General features: G+C 39.5%; 1 protein-coding gene and 1 long non-coding RNA gene across 2 annotated transcripts; both read right to left on the reverse strand.

Annotated features, from left to right (window-relative positions):
- Nucleotides 1-1,376: 1,376 nt before the first annotated feature.
- On the reverse strand, nucleotides 1,377-22,382 carry arl3l1 (ADP ribosylation factor like GTPase 3, like 1). The gene is made up of 6 exons (XM_065287508.2): nucleotides 21,608-22,382; nucleotides 21,082-21,225; nucleotides 11,593-11,709; nucleotides 11,381-11,431; nucleotides 5,457-5,642; nucleotides 1,377-1,908 (listed from the first exon to the last, which is right to left on the reverse strand). The coding sequence occupies exons 1-6, from the start codon at nucleotides 21,623-21,625 to the stop codon at nucleotides 1,861-1,863; spliced, it is 564 nt and encodes a 187-aa protein (XP_065143580.1). The 5' UTR covers nucleotides 21,626-22,382; the 3' UTR covers nucleotides 1,377-1,860.
- LOC135739379 (uncharacterized) lies at nucleotides 8,597-11,064 on the reverse strand. Its single transcript, XR_010528988.2, has 5 exons — nucleotides 10,168-11,064; nucleotides 9,721-9,818; nucleotides 9,495-9,580; nucleotides 9,300-9,414; nucleotides 8,597-9,160 (listed from the first exon to the last, which is right to left on the reverse strand). It is a non-coding gene; the product is annotated as an uncharacterized lncRNA (long non-coding RNA).
- Nucleotides 22,383-23,333: the final 951 nt, after the last annotated feature.

A 23,333-nucleotide genomic window follows, 5' to 3' on the forward strand; every position in this document is an offset into this window, starting at 1 on the left:
ATCGAAGTCGAATCGGACTGACAAAATGAATCGTTAGATTAATCGATGCATCGAAAAAATAATCGCTAGATTAATCGTAAAAAAAATAATCGTTTATCCCAGCCCTAGATCTCACTATTAAAATATGGCGGACAGCGTACAACTCACTAAGGGTGGAAAATGCGGTAATGCGGGACTGTCATTCAGTGGCTGTGGGCGGGGCTTTATCAGTGTGCAAACAGGATTTCCAATGAGACTGCTTTGGTTAAATCAGGATTTAAAAAGAAGAAAAGGTTGGATTTTTTATTGTAGGGTTGTTAAATGTACACATTTATGTCCAAACACCTTGTAGAAGTGGATTTTGCATGTTCATTAAAGGTTTTGTATGGGCCCATACAGCCTAACAAATTAAAGCCATATTATTTTTAGAAGTGTGAAGGTTCTGTGCCACTAGTGTGATTTTGTTATTAAACAGATTCTTCAAACACTCTCCACAATTGCTTTTTGCTGGTCTAAAAGGAAGCCATACCTTAACTCACGCCATTGTTTAAAGGTGCAGTGTGTAACATTTATAAGGATCATTTGACAGAAATGCAATATAATCTACATAACTATATTATCAGTGGTGTATAAATACCTTACATAATAAACTGTTATGTGTTTATTACCTAAGAATGAGACATTTTTATCTATATACACCGCGGGTCTCCTTACATGGAAGTTGCCATTTTGTGCCGCCATGTTTCTACAGTAGCCTTAAACAGACAAACTGCTCTACAGAGTGCGTTTTGTCACCACTGTATTTTGTTTTAAACACCGACGTGTTTGTCCTGTGGCAGTATAGCTTCCCTGTGCGTACCGCTAGATGCCACTAAAATCTACACACTGCACCTTTAAGGCATTGTTATGGTCGGGAAGTACAAACACAGAAATATTTAAAAGAAAAATAAAGCTACAGTGTTGAAGTTCTTTGTGTATGTTGCATGTAAGTACCTCTGGATATTATCCTGCATGTGGTAGAATAAAGCAGTGGTTCTAAAACTGGGGGCCGCAAGATGGTGCTGGGGGGCCCCAGTTTTATGAGATTTTATAACGTACATTAATTCAAATAATAAATTCTGTATAATTAAACCTAAAAAATAAGGCTACTAACCAACAGTACTAATTTGTATACTTTAATAAGTTTTGTGTAATTAAAATGTTACGTTTTAGAACAAATTTGTAATAAATTTATTTGTAATAAATTTTCGTACACAAGGGGGGCCGCACGCTGAGAAATTTTAAGAACTACTGGAATAAAGTATTTGATTAAAATAAAATAAAAACACAGACTTCAACTTTAAAGAACTTCAGTAAAATTTGATTTATTACCACCATCACATAATCACACACACACACACATGACAATCATAAACTACAAAATACACTAAAACATGATCTTCATATTTCATCTTTAGCAAGAGTTTTGCTCTTCCTGTTAATGACAACTACCAAGACATCTGAGAAAAACTCTACATACTTGTAACAGTTACATGAAAGACTCCTCTTTATTTTAGGCAGCAAATTCTGCTTTTGTGCATTATTTATATCCCGGTGTTTCATATCTCTCACATACAGTGACAGCGGCGGCAGCGTTTGCACAAAGTAAAAGGCGTGTCTAGTCAGACAGCAATAAAAATTCTCTGTAAGAGAATAAAAGATAACAGAGTAAAAATGATTTGTTCTGTTTTTTCGCAGTTGGTTTCTGTTGGTAGCTAATTTACAGATATGAAGACGGCTCCTCATTACTATTGCTATTACAAAAAGTAATAAAGTCTTTTTAAAAGAAATATTTCGTTGTTAGTTTACACTGGAGTGACTGTACAAAATAAGGAAGTGCATTCATTTCTTCTTATTTGCAATATTGTTGATGATCCAGTTCATGCCATCCTGAAGATAAAAGCAGAGAGGAACTTTAATACCTTCATCTTTTACTTCTGCAGACAACTATTTCAAACACATCGTTTTAAAGTTTAAAAAAAAATATGTCTGGTAAGGCTTTACATTAGTGGTACACTACAGTACATTCACCAAATCATGCAGGTCAACTAGGGCAAACTCTTAAAGGTCACATTTTATGCCCATGTTTACAAGATGTTATATAAATCTCAGGTGTGCCTTGAATGTGTCTGTGAAGTTTCAGGTCAAAATAACTAACATATAATTTGTTAGCATGCCGCTATTTGGGCAGGAGCAAGAAACGCTGCTTATTATGTTTTAGATAGATCTGAAAAATAGATCTGATTTCTGTAAAAACCGCATTAGTGCTACAATGCGCTTACAAACCCATTTAGAAAAGCTTTTGCATAAAATTAAGCAGTCTGTCAATAGCCATGGGTGGGGCTTTGTCAATGTGACATCACATTAACAAGAAAATAAAAACAGCATCTCTAATGAGGAGAGGTTGGATTTTCTTCATTGTAGGGTTGTTGTGTTCACACACCACCAACACACATTTATGTCCTAACACCTTGTAAAAGTGGATTTTGCTAAATATGTGCCCTTTAAAGGGGTCTTTTGGAGCAATGCCTTTTAAGGCAAAATTTCTTACATTTAAAATATATATATTTTTATCGTTTGTACAACCCTTTATCCACTACAAACAACCTTGTGTGCAAGAAAAATCATGTTGAAGGTTCTTTATGGAATCATACATCCTGATAAAACCTTTTAAAAACATTTTTAAGAGTGTATGAGTATACCTGCACTCTTTAATATCACTGATAGGGTTCATTTTTACTTGTACATGGATGATATTTCAACATAGTAAATGTAAGATTGAATGTATAGTTGGAGTCTTATTCATCTGATTTATGCTGATTATTCAGTTATTCTGTCTATGTATAGTGGCACTGGCACTACCATAATTTTATTCATAAAAGAGTACGATCTTGATGGTTGAAACCGAAAAGGACCCTAAGCAAAATGTTTCTTCATTCTATATGAGAGACCATGTAAAAAGGAAAATACACGGGTCATTAGGAATGATAAATGAGGATGATGATCTGTAGGAAGTTGAATGCACTTGCAAACATGCTGGCTTGCAAATAATTTATCTGTATTGATGACGTTAAAATAGCTTTAGCTTGAAGTTTGTGGTTTAAATATAGTAAGCTAAAATAAAAAACCTTCAGGTGGCATTTAAAGATGCATTAATAATCTTGCTGAAGCTATAAAGTTGGATAAGTGCAAGCCAGATGTTTGTATTTAGTGCTCTCCCTTTACATGCTGTCTTGAGGAATCATATTGATCACTTTGTGTAGATTGGTTAGGGTTAAGGTGGATGCAATAATTAAAGGTAGTTCACTGAACAATTACAATTCTGTCATCATTTCGTCATCCTCAAGTTTTTCAAAACTTGTATAAATATCTTTGTTCTGCTGAACACAAATAAACAGTGTTGGGGAAGTTACTTTGAAACTGCAGTTAGATAAGCTACAAGCTACTTATCAGTAAAAGTTGTTAAACTAGAGCCAAGCTACCAATCTAAAAAAGTTAGCTACACTACAAGTTATTAAAAAATAGTTATACATTAAAACTACTTATACATTATATTACAAAAAACTAAATATAATTAGATTTTTTTCCTCAAAAACAAATGTTACATCTTCTGATGTTGATATATCTATTAATGGTGAAAAGATAGAAATAGTAAATGAGCTCAATTATCTTGGTATTATATTAGATTCAAATCTCAATTTTAAAAAACATGTAAAGAAAATGGTGAGGAATATTAAACACAATATGGCAAACTTTAGACAAATTAGTAATGTCTAAGGCTACAATCGTTTCTCACATGTCTTATTGTTTGACATGTTGGGGTCAAGCTTTTGAAACTGTTAATAAACCCTTAAAATCTCTATATAAACAGACACCAAAATTTTTAGATAAAAAACTTATCATTTTCATTCTTGTAGGATCATAGAGAAACATAATTTTTTAAAGTTTGACAATTTTAGACTTTATTCAAGTTTGTGTATGGTTCATAAAATTAATCTTCGCTGTAAAACCTCTGTGAGATTTACCAGACCATCACTTATGATGTGATTGTCTGGTTCCCATTCGTCATTCCGCATTTGGACTATCATCTTTCACAGTGAAAGCCACTGACTGAACAGTGGAATGTAGAGTTGTGACGTTCGCGAACGAACCGATTCTTTTGAACGGCTCACAAACATGAACGATGGGAGCCGAGTCGCGGCTGGAGGGGAGCCGTTCTTTCTGTCGTTCTTTTTTCCTATGCGTGTTTCACACAGATGCACACAAATTAGCTCCTCCGCGAGACAGAACAGTTATAGGGGGAGGGGCACACCCAGCGGAGGGGTTGTTCATTTAAGACTTGAAGGGGCTGATGTCCTATTTGCAAAGTTTACATTAGTAATAGTAGTAATATTGGACTGTATGTAGACATTTCCATTTTATTTATTCTAAATTGTGGAAGTGTTTGTAGTAAAAGCTATTTTGCACAGAAATTCATTGCAGCAGGCTTTGTTTTGATATTTATTTGTGAGAAGGTATTGTATGAATAACATAAGACAACGTAGCTTTACACTTTGTACTAAAGATAAATCCAAAATAGTGATGTCACTGTCTAATGTTGTGAAACCCTATGGAATATAGTCTTCACACGACAAATGAGGTAATGATCAATATTTCAGAATAATTCAAACTCAGATATTGGTGTGTGATATCTGAGTTTTAATGATTTGACTACAAATCTAACCTCATCATTCCTCCCAGTGATTATTTACAGTTTTACAGGATAAACTGAGATGCCCCCAAGCTGGCTTCTTAAAACTGACTAAATATTTAAAAAGAGCCAAATGAGCCGTTCTTTTGAACGGCTCTTTGAAAGGAACGGATCGCCAAGATCTGGATCCCCTGAAAGAGCCATAAATCCCATCACTAGGAATGCCCCACCAGAGGATATTAAAGGGTGTAAAGCTAATGGTCTTTTAAATTGAAGTTAAAATCTTTTTTTTTTAAATTGAACCAATTATGTAATCATTGAGATAAGGGCTGTCAAAATTAACGCGTTAACGCAAATTTATTTTAAGGCCACTCATTTTATTAACGCGCGATTAACGCAACTCACAATATCTGTTTGACCATTGGTCAAGCACACAGCTGGATAAATTGAGACCCAGCAAGTGACCCACACAGTCTAGATGTGTCAGAGGTTTTCATAAAAATAAGAACGTTAAGCTCTAATCTAGCGAATCCAATGCTCTAAATGGTCATTAAACATCTAAAATTATCTTTCTCTGTACATTTTCTGAGAGGTGTACCGTCCCAAATCCATAATCTAAAACAAGGATGCATCTTCATTCTTGCTCGTATTTTGTTTTCATTTTAAAAGCATGCAGAAATGATAGAAAATAGACTGCAGGACTTGCTATTATAGGACTATACTATTGTTTCAGTTTATCTTCACGTACCTGTACACCTTCCCCAGACACAGCAGAGCAAGCCTGAATCTGCCACTCTCTGTCTCTGTATGTGTGCAGGTTAAGTCCCTCAGCGATCTCACTGGCAGGTGAAGCTGTGGCCAGGTCCTGCTTATTGGCAAAGATGAGCAATGGCACACCTTTGAGATTTTCCTCATCGATGAGTTCTGAAAGCTCCTGTTAAAGCAGGTGAACACTTTTCACAATGTCAATCTGTATAGTTGACAAATACAAAGATTCAAGCTTTAAAGGAATATTCCACTTATATATAAAAATATATTTAAATGATTCACACAACACGATTTACTAATGTTTGCGCTTGTGATATTACTGGTATTTGTGACATTATTTAATGTCTTAAATTATTTTGCGCTTAAAATGGCTGCAATTGTAGCTGATAGGAGAGGCATCACAGAGATCAAAGAACGTGTGGTATAACACAAGGCACAGGATTTTTTAAGATGTAACAGTTAAAGGAACAGTATGTAGGATTGTGGCCAAAACTGGTATTGCAATCACAAAACGTGTGGCTAAAACTGGTACTGCAATCACACAGCTGGTGGCCAATATACCAAACGACAACATAAACATCAGTTGAGGGCTGCAACTCCACTTTTTAAATGACAATATCCTGGCCAGACCACTGTTGTGAGTGATATAAGTATTTGAAATGAAAATGATTTCTTAATGTCTAGTGACATTTCAGGGCCATTTAATGATTAGTTGATACAAATTTCTTACATACTGTTCCTTTAATTGGAATGTCAGAGAAACATATTATTCAAAAATATTGTTTGCCATGTTATTTTTTATTTGCTGGAGGAAATGAAAGAGGATTCACTAGGAGAAGTCATACAATACCAGGTGGTTTAAGACTTCTTGTAAACCTTCACTTTTTGTCATCCAGTTCTATTTATTGTACTTTGGCTTCATTAGCTGGGATTTCAGAACCCACATTTTCAGCTGAGATGTCTGTGGTGCTGATCTCAAGCTCATCAGGTGTTAGTAGATCACCCGCACCTGAGGAGCATCAGCTCTGCTTATTTGCGACCCTGAACTAATTTGCGCTGCTTTAGTAGATCGCGTTGGTAATTATGGAAATCAGCTGTTGCACCTGTGTTATTTAATCTGCGCCTTTTTAGTAAATAACCACAGATATTAACACTCCCATCTGCACTTTTTGGGTTGTGCTCTTGCGCTAATTTGCCCGTTTAGTAAATCTGGCCCTAAGTTTTTTGAGGAAAACTCTCCAGAATTTTTTGCATATAGTTGGGTTTCATGGAGATTAATCCTTAGGTGTCATTTACACTGGGGACGCTGGGGACATGTCCCCACCACTTTTTGAAATGGCTGATTTTGTCCCCATCACTTTTTGAAAGCATTTGGTTAAAATTTTCTGAAAATTCAAGCGAACCAAGACATATTAAAGGTTTATTTGCACAAAATAAAACATGCAATGCAGTTTAGATACAGAAAGAAACAATGTACATTATCCACAAAATGTTATTAATAACTATGATATACTATTAATAACTATAACTTTTTCTAAAATGACCCAAAACAAAAATTTCTTAGTATTTTTGTCTTGTTTTTCAGTAAAAATATCTAAAATTCTTAAATTATGATGCTTTTCTTGATGAGCATAACGACCCAAGAAAATAAGTCCAGTTTTTAGACCAAAAATATCAAATTTAAGTGATTTTGTGCATAAAACAAGCACAAAAATCTGGCAATCTGAATTTTTCTTGAATTTAGTGTATAAGAAAAATTTTCAAGATTTTTTTGGTTACCCCATTGGCAGATTTTTTTTGCTTGTTTTATGCTTAAAATCACTTAAATTTTATATTTTTGGTCTAAAAACTAAGTTATTAACTAAGTAAGTTATTTTTTGCAGTGTGGCCTAGGCTATGCGCATTTTTGATGCACCATTATTCAATATTTTTCCCATCCTGCTGTATTGTTTTTTCATCTAATCTTGTGTCCCCACCACTTTTTTAACACAAACTGACGCCCCTGGATTAATCCATATAGTAGATTGCAGTTTCAGTGCTTCAAAAGGCTCCAAACAATCCCAACCGAGGCATAAGGGTCTTATCTAGCGAAACAATCGTCATGTTCGCTACAGAAATAAACAACTTTTTACTTTTTAACCACAACTTGTGATGCCCCAGCGTCACCTTACATATAACGTAATCGTGACGAAAGGTCAGGCATATGACGTATGTGAAACTACCGCTGCAATGTTTACAAGTGTGGAGAAAGAGGACTGTTCAGATGTTTTGTATGTGGAATGATACGAATTAATGTCTTTGTGTTAATTTATTGTTTAAAATGGTTCGCAAGTGTCAGTTTCACATATGTAAAGTGTGACCTTTTGATGTGATTAGGTAATACGCAAGGTCACGCAGCTAGTGCAAGACAAAAAGTTGCAGTTTAAAAGTACATATTTTTTCCTTTTTTTTTGGTAAAAAATACAATTGTTTCGCTAGATAAGACCCTTATGTCTCATTTGGGATCTTTTATAGCACTTTGAAGCTGCATTGAAACTGTAAACTGTTGAGGTCCAATAAATTCCACTATATGGAGAAAAATCCTGGAATGTTTTCCTCAAAAAACATGAATTGAGGGTGAGTAAATTATAATTTTTTTATGAAAGTGGAGCACCAATCTCAAAATGAAAATACAGTTTTTTATATAAAATCATCCTACATTATGTAAAGAACATTCTTTGAAAATATAACCTTGATATCTTTAAAACATTAAAACATACACAGCTAAATCACTGGTGTTAAAATAACACCCAGGGTGTCAAATTTAACACTGGAAAAGTGTGTATATGTGTCCACACTACACTGTGTTAATTTAGTCAAAAGTGTAGTGTTAATTTAACAACACTCATTATATGTTAATTTAACACTCAATATTGTTAAATTTTACACTTTGTTCAACACTATTCATTGTTGTTTCCACACTACACTGGTGTTGGCACAGAAATACAGTGTTAAAAATTAACACTCCTAATTTAAAGTCAACACCGGTGTAATGTGAATTCAACAATGTTAAGTGTTAAAATACTGATTAATACTTTTGTTGCTAATGGGTTGTTTCTATAAAAGACAAATTACAAGAAATATTGCAAAACCTCTTTTTATTAAAGTACATCACATTTAATATTTACATTGATACACACAACACTTTGCATTTAATACTGCTTATTTAAATACCTCAGCTACAATTAGAAACAGAATACAGTATGGAATAATGAAAGTTATCTTATACCACAGCGCAGTGACATGAAAACCACTTATTATAAGGTCTTTAATATATCAAATGAGAGTTTAAAAAAAATTAGCCACCCTACTCAAAACTTGAACATTAAAATACACTGCAATTACCTTACTGGCAGGCAGAAATGCTTATCCTTCACAATACTAAAGATTTATCCATAACAAAACAGACATTTCAATTCAAAAGACGTTTCATTTTTCTTAAATACGTTCCAACCTGGTATTTAGTTCTGTAGTTGTTTTACTCATGATGTAGTGGAAGGCTGCATCAGTGGTCTTCATCATGGAGGGAATGGCTTTTTGGTCCAGAATGATGCAAAAATTCTGGATGCAACTTCTGTTCCCAACGCAGTGCAGGCAGGGCTGTGCTGATTCATCCACCTCAAAGCATGGATTGATGCTCATCACCTAAGTGTTTTAAAAGAGTGTATTTGATGAATGTATTTGATGTGTATTTATGAACTTGTATGCATTTACATGGGGTGAACAATGCAAGCAAACTAACTGCTGAATAAATAACTAGAACAAAATACTAAAAAAAACGTACATAGCACAATCAGTAGCTTCAGTTGCACATTGACCCTCTATCTTCTTTCTTCCTTTCACAAATGAAGGCAAGAGGTGAATGAGCCAGGGAAGAGCTGCCACATAACTGTCCCGTCCTAGCAAAACAGAATTTAAACACCATGAGTATACAGTTAAACTTTAAAACCGTAAAAGTAGCAAACCCATGTACACTTACCATATTTAAACTCCTGTTGACCAGACAGAGGGTCATCCATATTGTTGTATGTTGGCTAATTTGCAATACATCACCTCAGCATATTTCTGCAGATTTTCAAAGACAAAAAGAGTCAAGAAAATACCAAAAAGGGTGCAGTTTTAACCGTTATTTGAATCAAAATCATCTCAGTATAATAAATCATGTTAGAGACAGTGTACAGTACAAATGTACTGTGTGTACTCACATAACTAGTTGGTAAACTCTTATCCTCCAAACTGCGTTAAGGAATAACAGTTCCACAATTCATGGGTATGCCGTATTCAAATATAGTCTGGTAGGGTCCTATCACAAAAATGACAATAAAGACTCTGAAAACTCAACATTCTTTTTATATTAAAAACAGCACTCAAGACAATATGAATCTTCATTTATACATTTTCAAAATAGTAATCAATTTGATTGCTATTTAATATGACATCAATAGCAAAACGATGTATGAGAAGATAATATATTTTTATTAAAGTTGGCAGCAGGTCATGTGAGTTTCTTTCCAGATTAATAATAATAATAATAATAATAATAATAATAATAATAATAATAATATGTACAAAACTACATATACTAAAAAGATTGGTTAACTGTTCAGTTATGTCAAATAAAATGATTTATATGTATTAATATATAAACTTACCTTCTGTAATGAATTTATATAAGTATTAGCAGTCGTTTCTCATTGGGAGTCATGCATGTCAGGTCTTCTTTAATAAACTGCCCTAAAAACAGCATCTCTTCTGAATGATTTGAAGCACTCAGTGTGAACTTTCACCAAACTAGCATCTATAATGACAGAAAAAAACAAATGTTCGCCATACACGTTTTACACTTTCGTATGTATTTGCCATTTGCATCTGTCTGACATCTAGCGCCACGAAAAGCTTACAACACACAATGCATCCAATCTGTGCATACAAATGATGATATATTGAGAGGTTTTGGTCAAATTAATTGTTGGTTTGGCGATATTTCCCCTGTTTGCATACATCTTAGAAAAACACATGACGATGCGGTTGCGGTTTTCTCCGTGTTTTTCAGTAATTTGAATAATTAACCGATATCCGTGCACTCACGTGCATGTAAACGACCTCGTTAACTCACGGTATCTAGCCTATATGATTACCTCATAACGAGCATCATATGGTGAATAAACGAGCTTTCATTTAACTTAATTTCATACCTTCAATTTGTAGTGCATGTCGCGTTTTATCATGGTTCAATTCTTTCGTTCATATCTCCTGTTAAAATTATCCTTCTTGGTTTTAAACTTTTAGCTAGCAGTTTAACTATATACTAAACTAACAAGGGAACAACGTAACACAAGGTAGCTCTGATTAAACTGAACCAAATAACGAACAAAGGGGAAATAAAATGGGAAAAATATCTTATTTAGGTTTTTTGGCATATGGCTGCGTAGAGTCAGACAGAGAAATAACAGTTTAATTTAGCTAAACCATGTGAATATTATGAGACTGATTTACCTGATCTCTTCAGTCCTCCTGTGAAAGAAAATGGCTGTAAAATCCCTGACAGGATGTGTTTAGTGGAGGCGTGGCTTGATTTACACCGCTCAGAGTGAAATCTGATAACACCCTTGTTTTACACTGACACTGTCGTGAATATAACACTGGCCTAGCAATGGCAGTGTTATTTTATTACCAGATAGTGTTAAAACAGCATCAACACTGTGTATTTAACACCATCCCTGAAAATTTAACACTGGTGATTTTGCTGTGTATTCACCACTCAAAAAGATTGAATTATGGACAGGTTGTTTTGACACTGAGTGAGATGAAACTCAAAGACAAAGCTGTCAGGTATTGTCACAGATTGATTCTGTGTAGTCTTACCACTCCTGTTTCCTCAAATCTCTTTTTGTCTCCGCTGTCAATCACATAGATCTAAAACAGAGGGAAAGACAATAAATTTGAAAGGATTTTTAGACTTACATATCTTTCCCTGAATAGAAATTTATTTAAATACTCTATGTGACTTTAAATGCTCACATAATGTCATTTCAAGGACGCTTGTCAAAGTTAAGCCATGAACACTTTTCTCATACCAATAAATCTGTGTTCTCCAGATACTTTTTCCAGAACGGTCGAATCTTCCTCTGACCTCCGATATCCCACACATTGAGCTTCATGCCATCGCAGGAGACGCTTTTAATGTTGAAACCCTGACATCAACACAGAGCAGGCAGCATGTCAACTCCTTTTCTTTAGGAAATAAACTTTTTGGGGGGTCAACATCTTAAAATGACCGCAGATAAAGGCGTAATGTAAACTCCCAATCTAAATATAACTGCCCCTTGGACAGCCTCCAGCTACTGGGTCTTTATGGTTAAGTAATCTTTAACCGTGGGATTAAAGGCACTGTTGTAGTGCTATTCTAAGAGCAGATCATCTCCCCACACAGGCCATGGCTCTTTACAGCTTTAAATGGCTGCTAACAAAACATACTAGGAATATAGTATTAGATCTAGGTCACAGGATTCACAGCAAAAGCATCCGCACCAAAACGCAGCCACTGCAAAACCACTTATTAAGAATACTACAGATTTACTTGTTGCTATTATATTAGGAAACCTGCCAGATAATTTTTCTGGTTTAAGGGAATTACTGGTTATTTGTTAAATGTTACTGCATGTAAACCAGACTGACCATATTTAATCATATTTTCCTAAATGTATTTCTATTAAGATGGGGGGTTGAAGTAAATGTTTTCATTAATCATCGTATAAATATTGTGAGGGAATGTAATTGTAAATGTTGATTATTGGGGGTTACCTGACCCCATCCATATAAATGGAAAAGATTTTCTTTTTGTTTTTCCTCATATAGATGACACATTTATTAAAACAATCTTTAATTCACACTGATCTGCACATCGTAAAAAATGCAGGAAGAAGTTATTACAACTTGGTTTTGCAAGTCAATTCAACCTACAATTTTATGTTTTGGCTTGTGATAAGTTAACATAACTTATAAAATCAAGTTGAAATTGTTGAACTTATTTTTCTAAGTTAAAGTAACAAAAATATATGTTGATTTGACAAAAATTCTGCGTATTTTTACAGTGCATAAACGACTAAATGCTCTAAATTCATAGACTGTAAAAACATAGACGTCACCCATAGGTTTGTAAAGAGCTTTTTTGAAGCCAACAGTGGGTGGGGCCTGCTGTCGCCATCTTGGCAGAGCGTCACTACACATGATGATGCGGATAACCAAAAAATGGTTAAAGAGGCAGGTTGTGTGAAGCTGAGGTGGCTGGTTGCTAAAACCACACCCACTTACCTCGACGGTAGTGACACCAGTAGCAGTTCACCCGTCACTCAATTGGCCAAACTTGAAACTGATAAGTTACAAAAAAATCCACCCCCTCACAGTTGTAATGAAGGGCAAAAGTAACGATATTGACCAAAATCACTGTAAACAAGGGCATTATAACATAATGGTCTATGGGGATTGACTGGCTCTAACGGCCAGACTATGAATTGCAGTTTAAGTCACTTCCATATTGGCTTTATCAGAGAGATCGGAAGTTTGGCCCACACCTGAAATACATAATGGGGTGGTTTCCCGAACAGGGATTATCTTAAGCCAGGACTATGCCTTAGTTTAATTAGGAAATATAACGTCTCGGGTTACGAATGTAACCATTGTTCCCCGAGAAGGGAACGAGACGCTGCGTCGCCAAAGCTACGCTATGGGAACGCCCTCTGCGTGATTGCGTCTGAAGTAGTGTTGTTTTTGGCAGCCTGTTTTCATTTTAGTTTTAGTCTAGTCTTTGTGTCAAGCTGTCATTTTAGTTTTTATTAGTTTTAGTCACGTCATACTCTTTTTAGTCTAGTCAAGTTTTAGTAGACTAAAATTCTTGCCATTTTAGTCTTATTTTAGTCAGACTTATCCATTACTATTTTAGTCTAGTTTTAGTCGACGAAAATTGATGACATTTTAGTCTAGTTTTAGTCAGTGATATTGTATTTAGTCTCTTTTTAGTAATGCAATTCTATTTAACCCACATAGTATAATGACCTAATAGTATTATAGACAAAACAATATTTTCTTTTAGCCAAACCCATTTCAAACAAAAGTTATATTATTGTTACCTTATAGACCCAAGAATACATCCATTCCAGACATGGAAGATGCTCTGATTTGAATAGATATTTATTTTACTATCCTCTGAGTGAGTGACTTGACTGTTCGTAATAGTCTACATAAAAGTCTACAATATCAAAACAAAAGTAGTCTAAGCAAACACACACACACACACACACACACACACACACACACACACACACACACACACACACACACACACACACACACACACACACACACACACACAAGGTCAAATGGGTCACACACAACTATAGTATGTGTGAGAATAGAAATATGCTATTGTTAACATTTATAATTGTATTTTGACAGCAGCACAAGCTACAATCATACATATGTAATTATATATTATTATAGTTTATATTTCTGCATCTGTACGTTACCACCAGTGTACCTAATGGACTTTGGCTTAATCTAATGTGACAAAGCTGATCTTAAATGTCAGTATAAATCCAAGCGATTTTGGAGAATTACTAAATGTTTTTCTTGTAAGTAAATTAAAAGTCAGCTTTAAGAAAACATCAGATGTCTATTAAGAAAAGCAAAGTTGGTATGTATGGTTATGTTCTCAACAGTACAGGTGTTTGATTGATTTAATACTCAAGTATTCAGCGAAGTATGTTTTGTTTATTTAAATAATAAATAAGTGTAGTTATTAAGCATATACAAAACAACGAATGTCTTTAGCATAGATATATTTACAATGTTTCAAAACGCAACGCAGCACAATGTCATTTAAACAACTGTTACATGATATAAATTTGTACATTGTTATACTGGTGGTGTCAGCAATCAAAGCTATAGATTTTAACAGGCTTGTTGAACTGACCTGAAAGTGATGCACTGGATTTATTTTGGACTTTTCTTTTACATTTGGAGCCAGAATGCTGCATCTTCCCGGTCGGAATCGCTGCGCGGCTACAGCGTTTGTCATGTAGTGGAAGCGTTTTGTGCAGCATTTAGTGGAAATGTGTTTATCTTCAACAGCGACTGCCATGAAGAGTCGTGTCCGTAAAAAGGAGAGGATCTTAGGTGCACGAGCAAGGCTTGTGGACCAACTCCGCTTCACCTCTGTAACCGCCCCCGTTTCTCCGCTTTCCGCATGTCTCGCGGTTGCTGCGTACACTGTTTGAAATGCCCATTAACGTGCAAATGGAGGCGTATGATATCAAAGCATCGCGAGAGCAGACTGCCCCGCATGCTTTCTACTCACTCTCGCAGTACTTTCATGTTTTGATTGATCTACGCAGCGCCAACAACACACGTGATCACCTGCAGTCAGGTGGTGGGGGCGCGGAGATGCTGAGATGGGTAAAAGACGAAATAACGTTATAACATTTCGTCTCGTCTCGTTTTGGTCAACGAAAATAAAGAGACATTTTAGCTTAGTTTTTATTTTGTAAAACACTTTTAGTCTCGTTTTTATTCGTCAACAATATTGCATTATACATTTTATTATAGTCATCGTCACATGACCAGCATTTTCGTTACGTCTCGTCTCGTTTTCGTCACGTGAAAAAGGTTCGTTGACGACTATATTTCGTCATACTTTTCGTTGACGAAAGCAACACTAGTCTGAAGCACCTATGTCAAATCAGTCCAATGGTCAAGTGACACGTCATAGGCGGGTGACGTGGGAACCAGGAAGCTATAAAAAGAGCACCCGGCAAGCCAACTTCAGCTAGATTGTGCCGAAGCAAGGCGAGACAGGGATGCAGGGAGTATGGCAGGGAGACGCAGCGTCTCGTTCCCTTCTCGGGGAACAATGGTTACATTCGTAACCCGAGACGTTCCCCTTCGAGGGAACTCGAGCTGCGTCGCCGAAGTTACGCTATGGGAATGATGTACCAAAACACCATACTACCAAATGCCTGTCTGTGTGTAAAAACGCGCACAGCTTAAGACATGAGCACCTGGGCTCCAGGCGTAGCACCAACATCTAACTCGTAAAACTGAACGAATGTGAGCGGAGAGGACCAGCCTGCCGCATCACAGACATCCTGCATTGAAGCCCCTAGCCACAAGGCCTTGGAGGCTGCCATACCCCGAGTAGAATGAGCCCTGACGGCGATAGGTGAAGGCCGTCCAGTGGTCTCATAAGCCAGAGAGATAGTCTCAACTATCCACTACTGAGTGTCTGCTTGGTCGCCGGCAGGCCTTTCTTGGGCGAGCCAAAGCACACAAACAGTTGCTCAGACCTCCTCCACAAAGAAGATCTGTGAACGTAGGCATCCAGTGCTCGCACTGGACACACCAAGTTAAGCTTTTCCTGATTCCTATCCCTAAATGGGGGAGGACAGAGGGCCTGAAGTACGACAGGTCGTGGCACATTAGTCGGTACCTTAGGCACATAGCTGGGCCTTGGGTACAAGAAAGCCTTAACCATCCCCGGGGCAAATTCAAGGCACGTAGGGGAAACCGACAGGGCCTGAAGGTCACCCACTCTCCTCAGAGAAGTGACTGCCAACAGAAGTACTGTCTTAAGTGCCACAAACTTGACTGGAACGGTCTCAATGGGCTCAAAAGGAGCCATGGACAGACCTTCCAGCACAACAGCCAGGTCCCAAGCTGGGACCCTGGGTCGGACTACAGGCCTCAGCCTCCGAGTGCCACGAAGGAAGCGAACCACCAGCGGGTCTGAAGGAGATAACCCTGCTGTGAACTTTTCCTGCAGAAACTCCAAGACTGTACCAATTGGGCAGTTCACAGGGTCATGCAGGTGTTTGCTGCACCAGGAAGTAAAAACTCTCCATTTAAAGGCATAAAGCTTCCTCGTGGAGGGAGCTCTGGAGTGAAGAATGGTCCCCTCAGTGGCCAGACCCACAGTTTCCATAACTCTGGGCGGGGGTGAAGAATCGAGCCACCCGCCAGAGAGAGGAGATCCCTCCTGACGGGGATTTCCCAAGGTGAGCGTCGAGGAGGGACACCAGGTCCGAGAACCATATTCGGTTCGGCCAGAGTGGGGCAACCAACAACAAGCGGACGTTGTTGCGACGAACCCTTTCCAGAACTCCCGGGAGCAGAGCGATCGGGGGAAAAGCGTACAGCCGTAGCCTCGGCCATGGCTGAACCATGGCATCCAGTCCCAGCGGTGCTGGATGTGTGAGAGAAAACCATAGCGGACAGTGTGTCGTCTCTCTGGACGCAAACAGATCCACTTCCGCCTGGTAAAATCTCGTCCAGATGGACTCCACCACCTGAGGGTGGAGCCTCCACTCCCCGGGCCTCAGCCCCTGTCTCGACAGGACGTCTGCTCCCTGATTCAGACACCCGGGAATGTACACTGCTCTGAGGGACAGCAACTTCCCCTGTGTCCACAGAAGGATATGCCGCGCCAATTTGTACAAAGGGCGTGAACGCAAACCCCCCTGGTGGTTGATGTACGCGACTACCGACGTGTTGTCTGTCCGGACTAACACGTGATGGCCCCGCAGGTGAGGGATGAAACATCTCAGGGCGTAGAACACTGCAATCATCTCTAGGCAATTTATGTGCCAGCTGAGCTGTCTGGCCCCCCATAATCCATCAGCCAGATGGCTCCCCATAGTTGCTCCCCAGCCTGTGAGGGAAGCATCCGTTGTCAGCGTAACTTGACGGAACTGAGCCCCCAACATCAGTCCTTGGGAGAGAAACCATGGTCTCTTCCAAAGATCTAAGGCACGAAGACATCTGCGCGTGACCTTGATCAGACAGAACGGGTTGCCCCTCTGGGAAAACCCTTTGGTTTTGAGCCACCACTGTAGCGGTCTCATGTGAAGCAGCCCAAGGGGTATCACATTGGACGCTGCTGCCATGAGCCCCAACAACCTCTGAAATTGTTTTACAGTGTGTGACTGGCCTAACTTCACTCTGCCTACAGCCAAAAGAATGGATTCCACACGAGCAGGGGACAGATGTGCCTGCATTGTTGTTGAATCCCATATAACGCCAAGAAAAGCTGTCCTCTGTACTGGAGAGAGCATGCTTTTCTTTGCATTTAGCCTTAACCCCAGTTCTCTCATGTGGGTCAGCACAGCATCTCGATGCTGCGCTGCCATACTCTCTGATTGGGCTAAAATTAGCCAATCGTCTATGTAGTTTAAGACACGGATGCCCCGGAGTCGTAATGGAGCCAGCGCTGCATCCATGCACTTTGTAAATGTACAGGGTGAGAGAGATAGATCGAAAGGGAGAACCCGATATTGGTAAGCCATGCCCCCGAAGGCGAACCTCAGGAATCTCCTGTGTTGCGGGAGGATAGATATGTGAAAATACGCGTCTTTTAGATCTATCGTCACAAACCAGTCCTCGGATCTGATTTGTGTGACGATCTGCTTTATAGTTAACATCTTGAATCTTAGTTTTGCAACAGACCGGTTCAGATGACGTAGATCTAAAATCGGACGTAACCCCCCGTCTTTCTTTGGAACTATGAAATAGCGGCTGTAAAACCCTGACTCCCTGTTGTGAGGAGGAACACATTCTATGGCTTCCTTGCACAAGAGAGTTTTTACTTCTTGTTCCATTGTTAGAGTCTGCCCAGCACCCACTATGGTAGATAACACGCCGTTGAATTGGGGTGGCTGGTTGCAAAACTGAATTTTGTAGCCCTTTTCTATTATTTGCAGAACCCACTGAGACACGTTTGGCAGGAGTTTCCACGCTGCCAAATTTTCTATAAGGGGTACCAGCCTCTCGAGACTGGCTTTTTGTGTACTGCTTAAACTTTTCCCTGTGCCCTGAACCAAACTGGCAGGGTTCAACCTGGGTGATATTAATGCCTCCCTCCTCGGAGAGAGGTGTTGAGTGCCCCGCGCACGAGGCACACAAGAATATGAAGCCGCTGTACCCCGAAACACACACTGCGGCGGGGTTAACACACTGGCATTCTGAGGGCATCGAGGAGAGACGGGCACCGTGTTGTGAGGTGACTGCCGGCTCTCCCCGATTGGGGGCTGCCCTCGGAAATATGACACTACGTCCCTCAGGACTTCTTTTTAGCCGACGCCTTCCTCGCCATAATAACAGCCCTCAGGTCTGTTTTCTGCTTGGATGATGTCTGAGTGCGACTGCCCGAACCCCAGTTTTTTTGAGGGGGACCACGAGTGGCAACACTATGCTTTTGCGATGCTCTATATGATGTCGATGGCTGCTCCCGCCCAGCAGCCCTATAATCAAGAGCACGGCGGGGTAGATAGCGTTCGAACGCCGCCGACTGCTTACGAGCCTCCGCAAATCTCTCGACGAAAGTATTAACGGCGTCGCCGAAGAGACCGGAGGGCGCAACGGGCGCGTCTAAGAGAAAAGCCCTATCTGAGGTTTTAAGCTCAGACAGATTAAGCCATAAATGGCGTTCCGTGGCTACGAGAGCTCCCATCGATCTACCCACGGCTTTCGCAGTTTCTTTAATCGCCCTGAGTGACACATCAGTGACTCGACGAAGCTCTTTAAATACATCAGACGTACCCCCCGCCTCGGTATCTAAATCTTTAAGCAGTTCTGCTTGGTACGCCTGTAAGACAGCTAAGGTATGCAGTGAAGCCCCAGCCTGCCCTGCAGACTTATAAGCTTTACCCACTAAAGATGAGGTTAACCTAACCGGTTTTGTGGGAAGCGAAGGCGATTTTAATGATGACGCCGCAGCGGGGGAGAGATAGCTCGCAAGCGTCTGCTCCACCCGGGGCATCGTTAAATATCCGTGCTCACCCATCCCCACAATGTTGGAATACATGGTGGCGTGAGGGGTATCAACACGGGCTGAATACGGGGCTTTCCATGATCTCGACAGCTCGCTGTGGAGATCAGGAAAGAAAGGCATGTTGCGCCGCGAAGGTTGAGGTTTCTGTTTTAAAAAGCGCTCATCTAACATACTCTGAGGACGCGCGCTCTGTGTCTCCGCCGGCCAGTCTAATTTTAAGCGAGCCACGGCATTAGTGACAACCTCCATCAAATCATCGAACGCGGGGGACGAATGAGAAGGCTCCTCAGCGTCCACCACGTCCACAGACATAATATCGACTTCCTCGGACGACGATAAATGCAAATCTGGGCTCCCGCCCTGGGCGGAAGAAACCGCAGCGCGTGCTTCCGAATCCAGAGACGGGGCACTAGATCCCGCGGGTGAAGGCTGAGAAAGGGGAAGACCCGTCTCAAGCTCGTCCGCGAGATCTAGTTGTGATCCCCACGATCGCAGCTTCCGCTCTGCCTCGGCAGCAGCGGGGCCAGAACCGTGGGGAACACGCGGCTCACCACCCTCCTCGAAGAGTGCGAGCCGCGAGCGCAACGTACGGAGCGGCATCCTTTCACAATGTGCACAACCACCCCTCTCAAGAGATGATCGTGCGTGTTGTGCCCCGAGGCACATAACACAGAGACGATGTGAGTCCTCGCTCGTAATGAAACGAGGACACGGGGAAGCACACTCCTTAAAACTTTGTTTGGACTTAGACATGATAATAACACACACTCGCTTGCTGAGGCACAAAGAGCTGAAGTTGGCTTGCCGGGTGCTCTTTTTATAGCTTCCTGGTTCCCACGTCACCCGCCTATGACTTGTCACTTGACCATTGGACTGATTTGACATACGTGCTTCAGACGCAATCACGCAGAGGGCATTCCCATAGCGTAGCTTCGGTGACGCAGCTCGAGTTCCCTCGAAGGGGAACTAATTTTAACAAACATGCATTACTAAAAACATTACATTGCATTTTGAGGCAAAACAAAGGGCACTGATGTATCTTAAGATATGTCAGTGCAAGTTGTTTTCCATTTGGACAGCTCTTACATTTATTTTAGTCTAGGACTAGTCTAATCCCTGTCCAGGAAACCGCCCCAATATGCATGCCAGGCCAATAGTTGATGACTCAGGATGTCTAAACACATATGCATGTGCGTGATGTCACAGTTTTCACACTTTATGTCGTTTGCACTTAGACCATAATGTTATGATTTAAAGAAATTACTATTTTCAAGTCCTGCGATTTATTTTCTAATCCTGCGCGTTTTAAAAACAAAACCTCAGATGTGCAAGTGGATGGACACGCATCATTTGTATTAGTTAAGCATTAAGGATGGTACACCTCGTAGAAAACTTACAAATAAAGATAATTTTAGACGTTTGATGATTCTTTACTGTCTGCATCTCAATTTATCCAACAACGGGCTAGGCCTAGGGTCAGAAATTACGCTTTAATTTAAAATAAATGAAAACAGTAACTGTTGCACTACTGTCCAGTGTCTTGTTTTAGGAGTATATCTGTTGAATATGTTAATAATAAAGCATAAGATTTATAACTTCACACTTTAGCTGAATTACTCCTCCAACATGCTTTCACAAGTCACAACACAAAATTGGACAAAAAAAAAGAGTTGAATAAGTGCCATGTTGCTTTCATAACCAAATGTGTCCTTATTAGCAAAACTGTTTATGCGCAGGCGTTTCTCACCTGAGTTGGCGTGATGGTGTTTACATCTTCAGAGGCGAGCTGTTTGAGCAGAGTGGTTTTTCCAGCATTATCCAGGCCGAGAAGCACTATGCGTAGTTCTTGCTCTGTAGTGCCCTTTAACTTCTCGATGACTGATAACAAACCCTTAAAAACAAACATTTGGGCATGCAATGCCCAATTAAATTCATATAATGTTTATATATATATATAATAATAGGAAAATGACTTTATACATTTATGATGCATTGATATTGCATTTACATTTATGGATGTATTTTCTGGGAATTGAACCTACAACCTTTGCGATGCTCTACTACATCCATCAGACCTTGAAAAATAAGCTTAATGTGTATAGCATTAATAAACTAATTGATGTGAAGATACAGCAGATTTAAAACCCATGAGTAAATCTAATGGCCTGCACATAAAAAGCATGTTTATTTTTTTACAAAATTGGTTTATTTTAAAATGTCTGGACTCTCCAAGCAGGCCCTTCAAACACATTTCTAGTTAGCAGAATACTCACCTTCTGGACTTCTCCCATAGTTGTGTGAATAGCAGGAAGAGGATACAGAGAGAGATGGTAGGGCACATCTACATTCTATACAGGGTATATGAACCTTAGGTAATCCAGTTGGTCACTAGTTTTTCTCTTGTCAAATACTAGTTTTTCACTTAGCAGGGTGCAGAAGTCTCTATGTGCCTGGTCTTTTCCATATGTGACATGTAGAGGTGGGTGAACCTGGGGGAGGTGCTGGATTAGCAGCCCACAATTAGCCATCTCTCCACCCTCCTCCCTGCCCATCTTTAGCATTAAAGACTTACCTGGATTATCTAACTACCACCTGCTTCAGACTCTTCTGTCTCTAAACTCTCTCTGCCACGGTTATATCAACCATTCTTTTAAACGTAGTTTTCCTTGCATTGCTCTCCCATCATTTCCTTCTTTACTTCACTTGGTTGCTTTCTTGTTGGTCTACAGTTTTGATTGGCTTTCATATCCACATAACATGCAAACCCCATTGGTTGGACATATTTAAAGCAAATAATGAAAACTATAATAAAACATTTTCACCCAGTGCACAAGTTACACACCGGTTACACATTTCCTCTCCCATGCAGCAGGTGTCAATAGTGTCTATATTGCCACAGACTGCGTCCGAAAACTCTAAATTGCTGTCTTCTGCGGTAGCTTTTCAAGGCAGGAAGGCATCAAGGCATGTCTGAATCCAATGTTAGGTTTACTTCCTGAGTCCTGAGATTTTGTTCCACAATTCTATCGGTGTGCACACATGGGAAATGTGATTGGTCGAGCCTGGTTCGAAAAAATAAAATAGCGGCCAAGAAAGCGGCTAGAGCACAAATTTAGTGTAAATACATGTATATTTTAATTTTTTTACACCTTTTAATTACATTTCTAGTGAGAAATTACTATTGTAGTTTTCGAATATGTGATTAGTTATCACAAAGGCACTGCACTCTCTGTTTATATTTCAAACACGCTGCCTTTGAAGTGTGTCGAAAGCATTTATCTTTAACGTCTCGTGACTCAAGAACGAGCGCCAATGTGAGTGCGCACACCCACGCGAAAAGCGCGAGGCGCAAATGCGTCATTTTCAGAAAAACGCCTGGGACACGTTTTTTGGGTTTGACGCGGCGCGTTAAAAGTTGGCCGACCAATGAGATTGGCGCTTTTGTTCACGTGCCTGGCGCTGCTGAAGTGCCAGTAAAACACGACTTGGTGGCGCTCAAGCACAAAATGGTCTTGCGGAGCACGTGGAACAGGTAAACACACAAGGAAGCATCGAGGCTGTGGTTTATGAAGGTGTCGGAGTTCCTCACAACATCGACTGAATTTCGAAGGTAACGTGATATATATAAGAACATAACAATACATAGCTGTGTGGGCTATATTAGATTAAATTAGATTCAACTTTATGGTCATTACACAAGTACAAGGCAACGAAATGCAGTTTAACGTTAGGTCTAACAGGAGTGCAAAAGCAGTATAAAAAGTGCAGGATATCAGTATTTGCATAGGTGCAGGATTATGTAATACGATGGAACAATTTACTGTGGGTGGTACTATGAACATAATATACAGAAATTTACAAATGGATATGTACATAATAAATTAAACTATACAGAACAGGAGTGAAATTAATATTTAGGTAGTGCATGAATGAATTTGGATTGTAACTAGTCAGTTAAGAGTGCAATGGCATAAGTTATTGTGCAGTGAATAGTTATTC

This window comes from Paramisgurnus dabryanus, chromosome 18, assembly GCF_030506205.2.
Source record: "Paramisgurnus dabryanus chromosome 18, PD_genome_1.1, whole genome shotgun sequence".
Classification (NCBI taxonomy): Eukaryota; Metazoa; Chordata; class Actinopteri; order Cypriniformes; family Cobitidae; genus Paramisgurnus; species Paramisgurnus dabryanus.

Excerpts from the sequence above, each read along its gene's own strand:
- arl3l1 (XM_065287508.2), bottom strand. Across the intron at positions 11,432-11,592 it reads TGGAGAACACAGATTTATTG|ATCTATGTGATTGACAGCGG; the intron begins GTATGAGAAAAG and ends CCTCTGTTTTAG. Across the intron at positions 5,643-11,380 it reads GATTTGAGGAAACAGGAGTG|GAGCTTTCAGAACTCATCGA; the intron begins GTAAGACTACAC and ends CTGCTTTAACAG.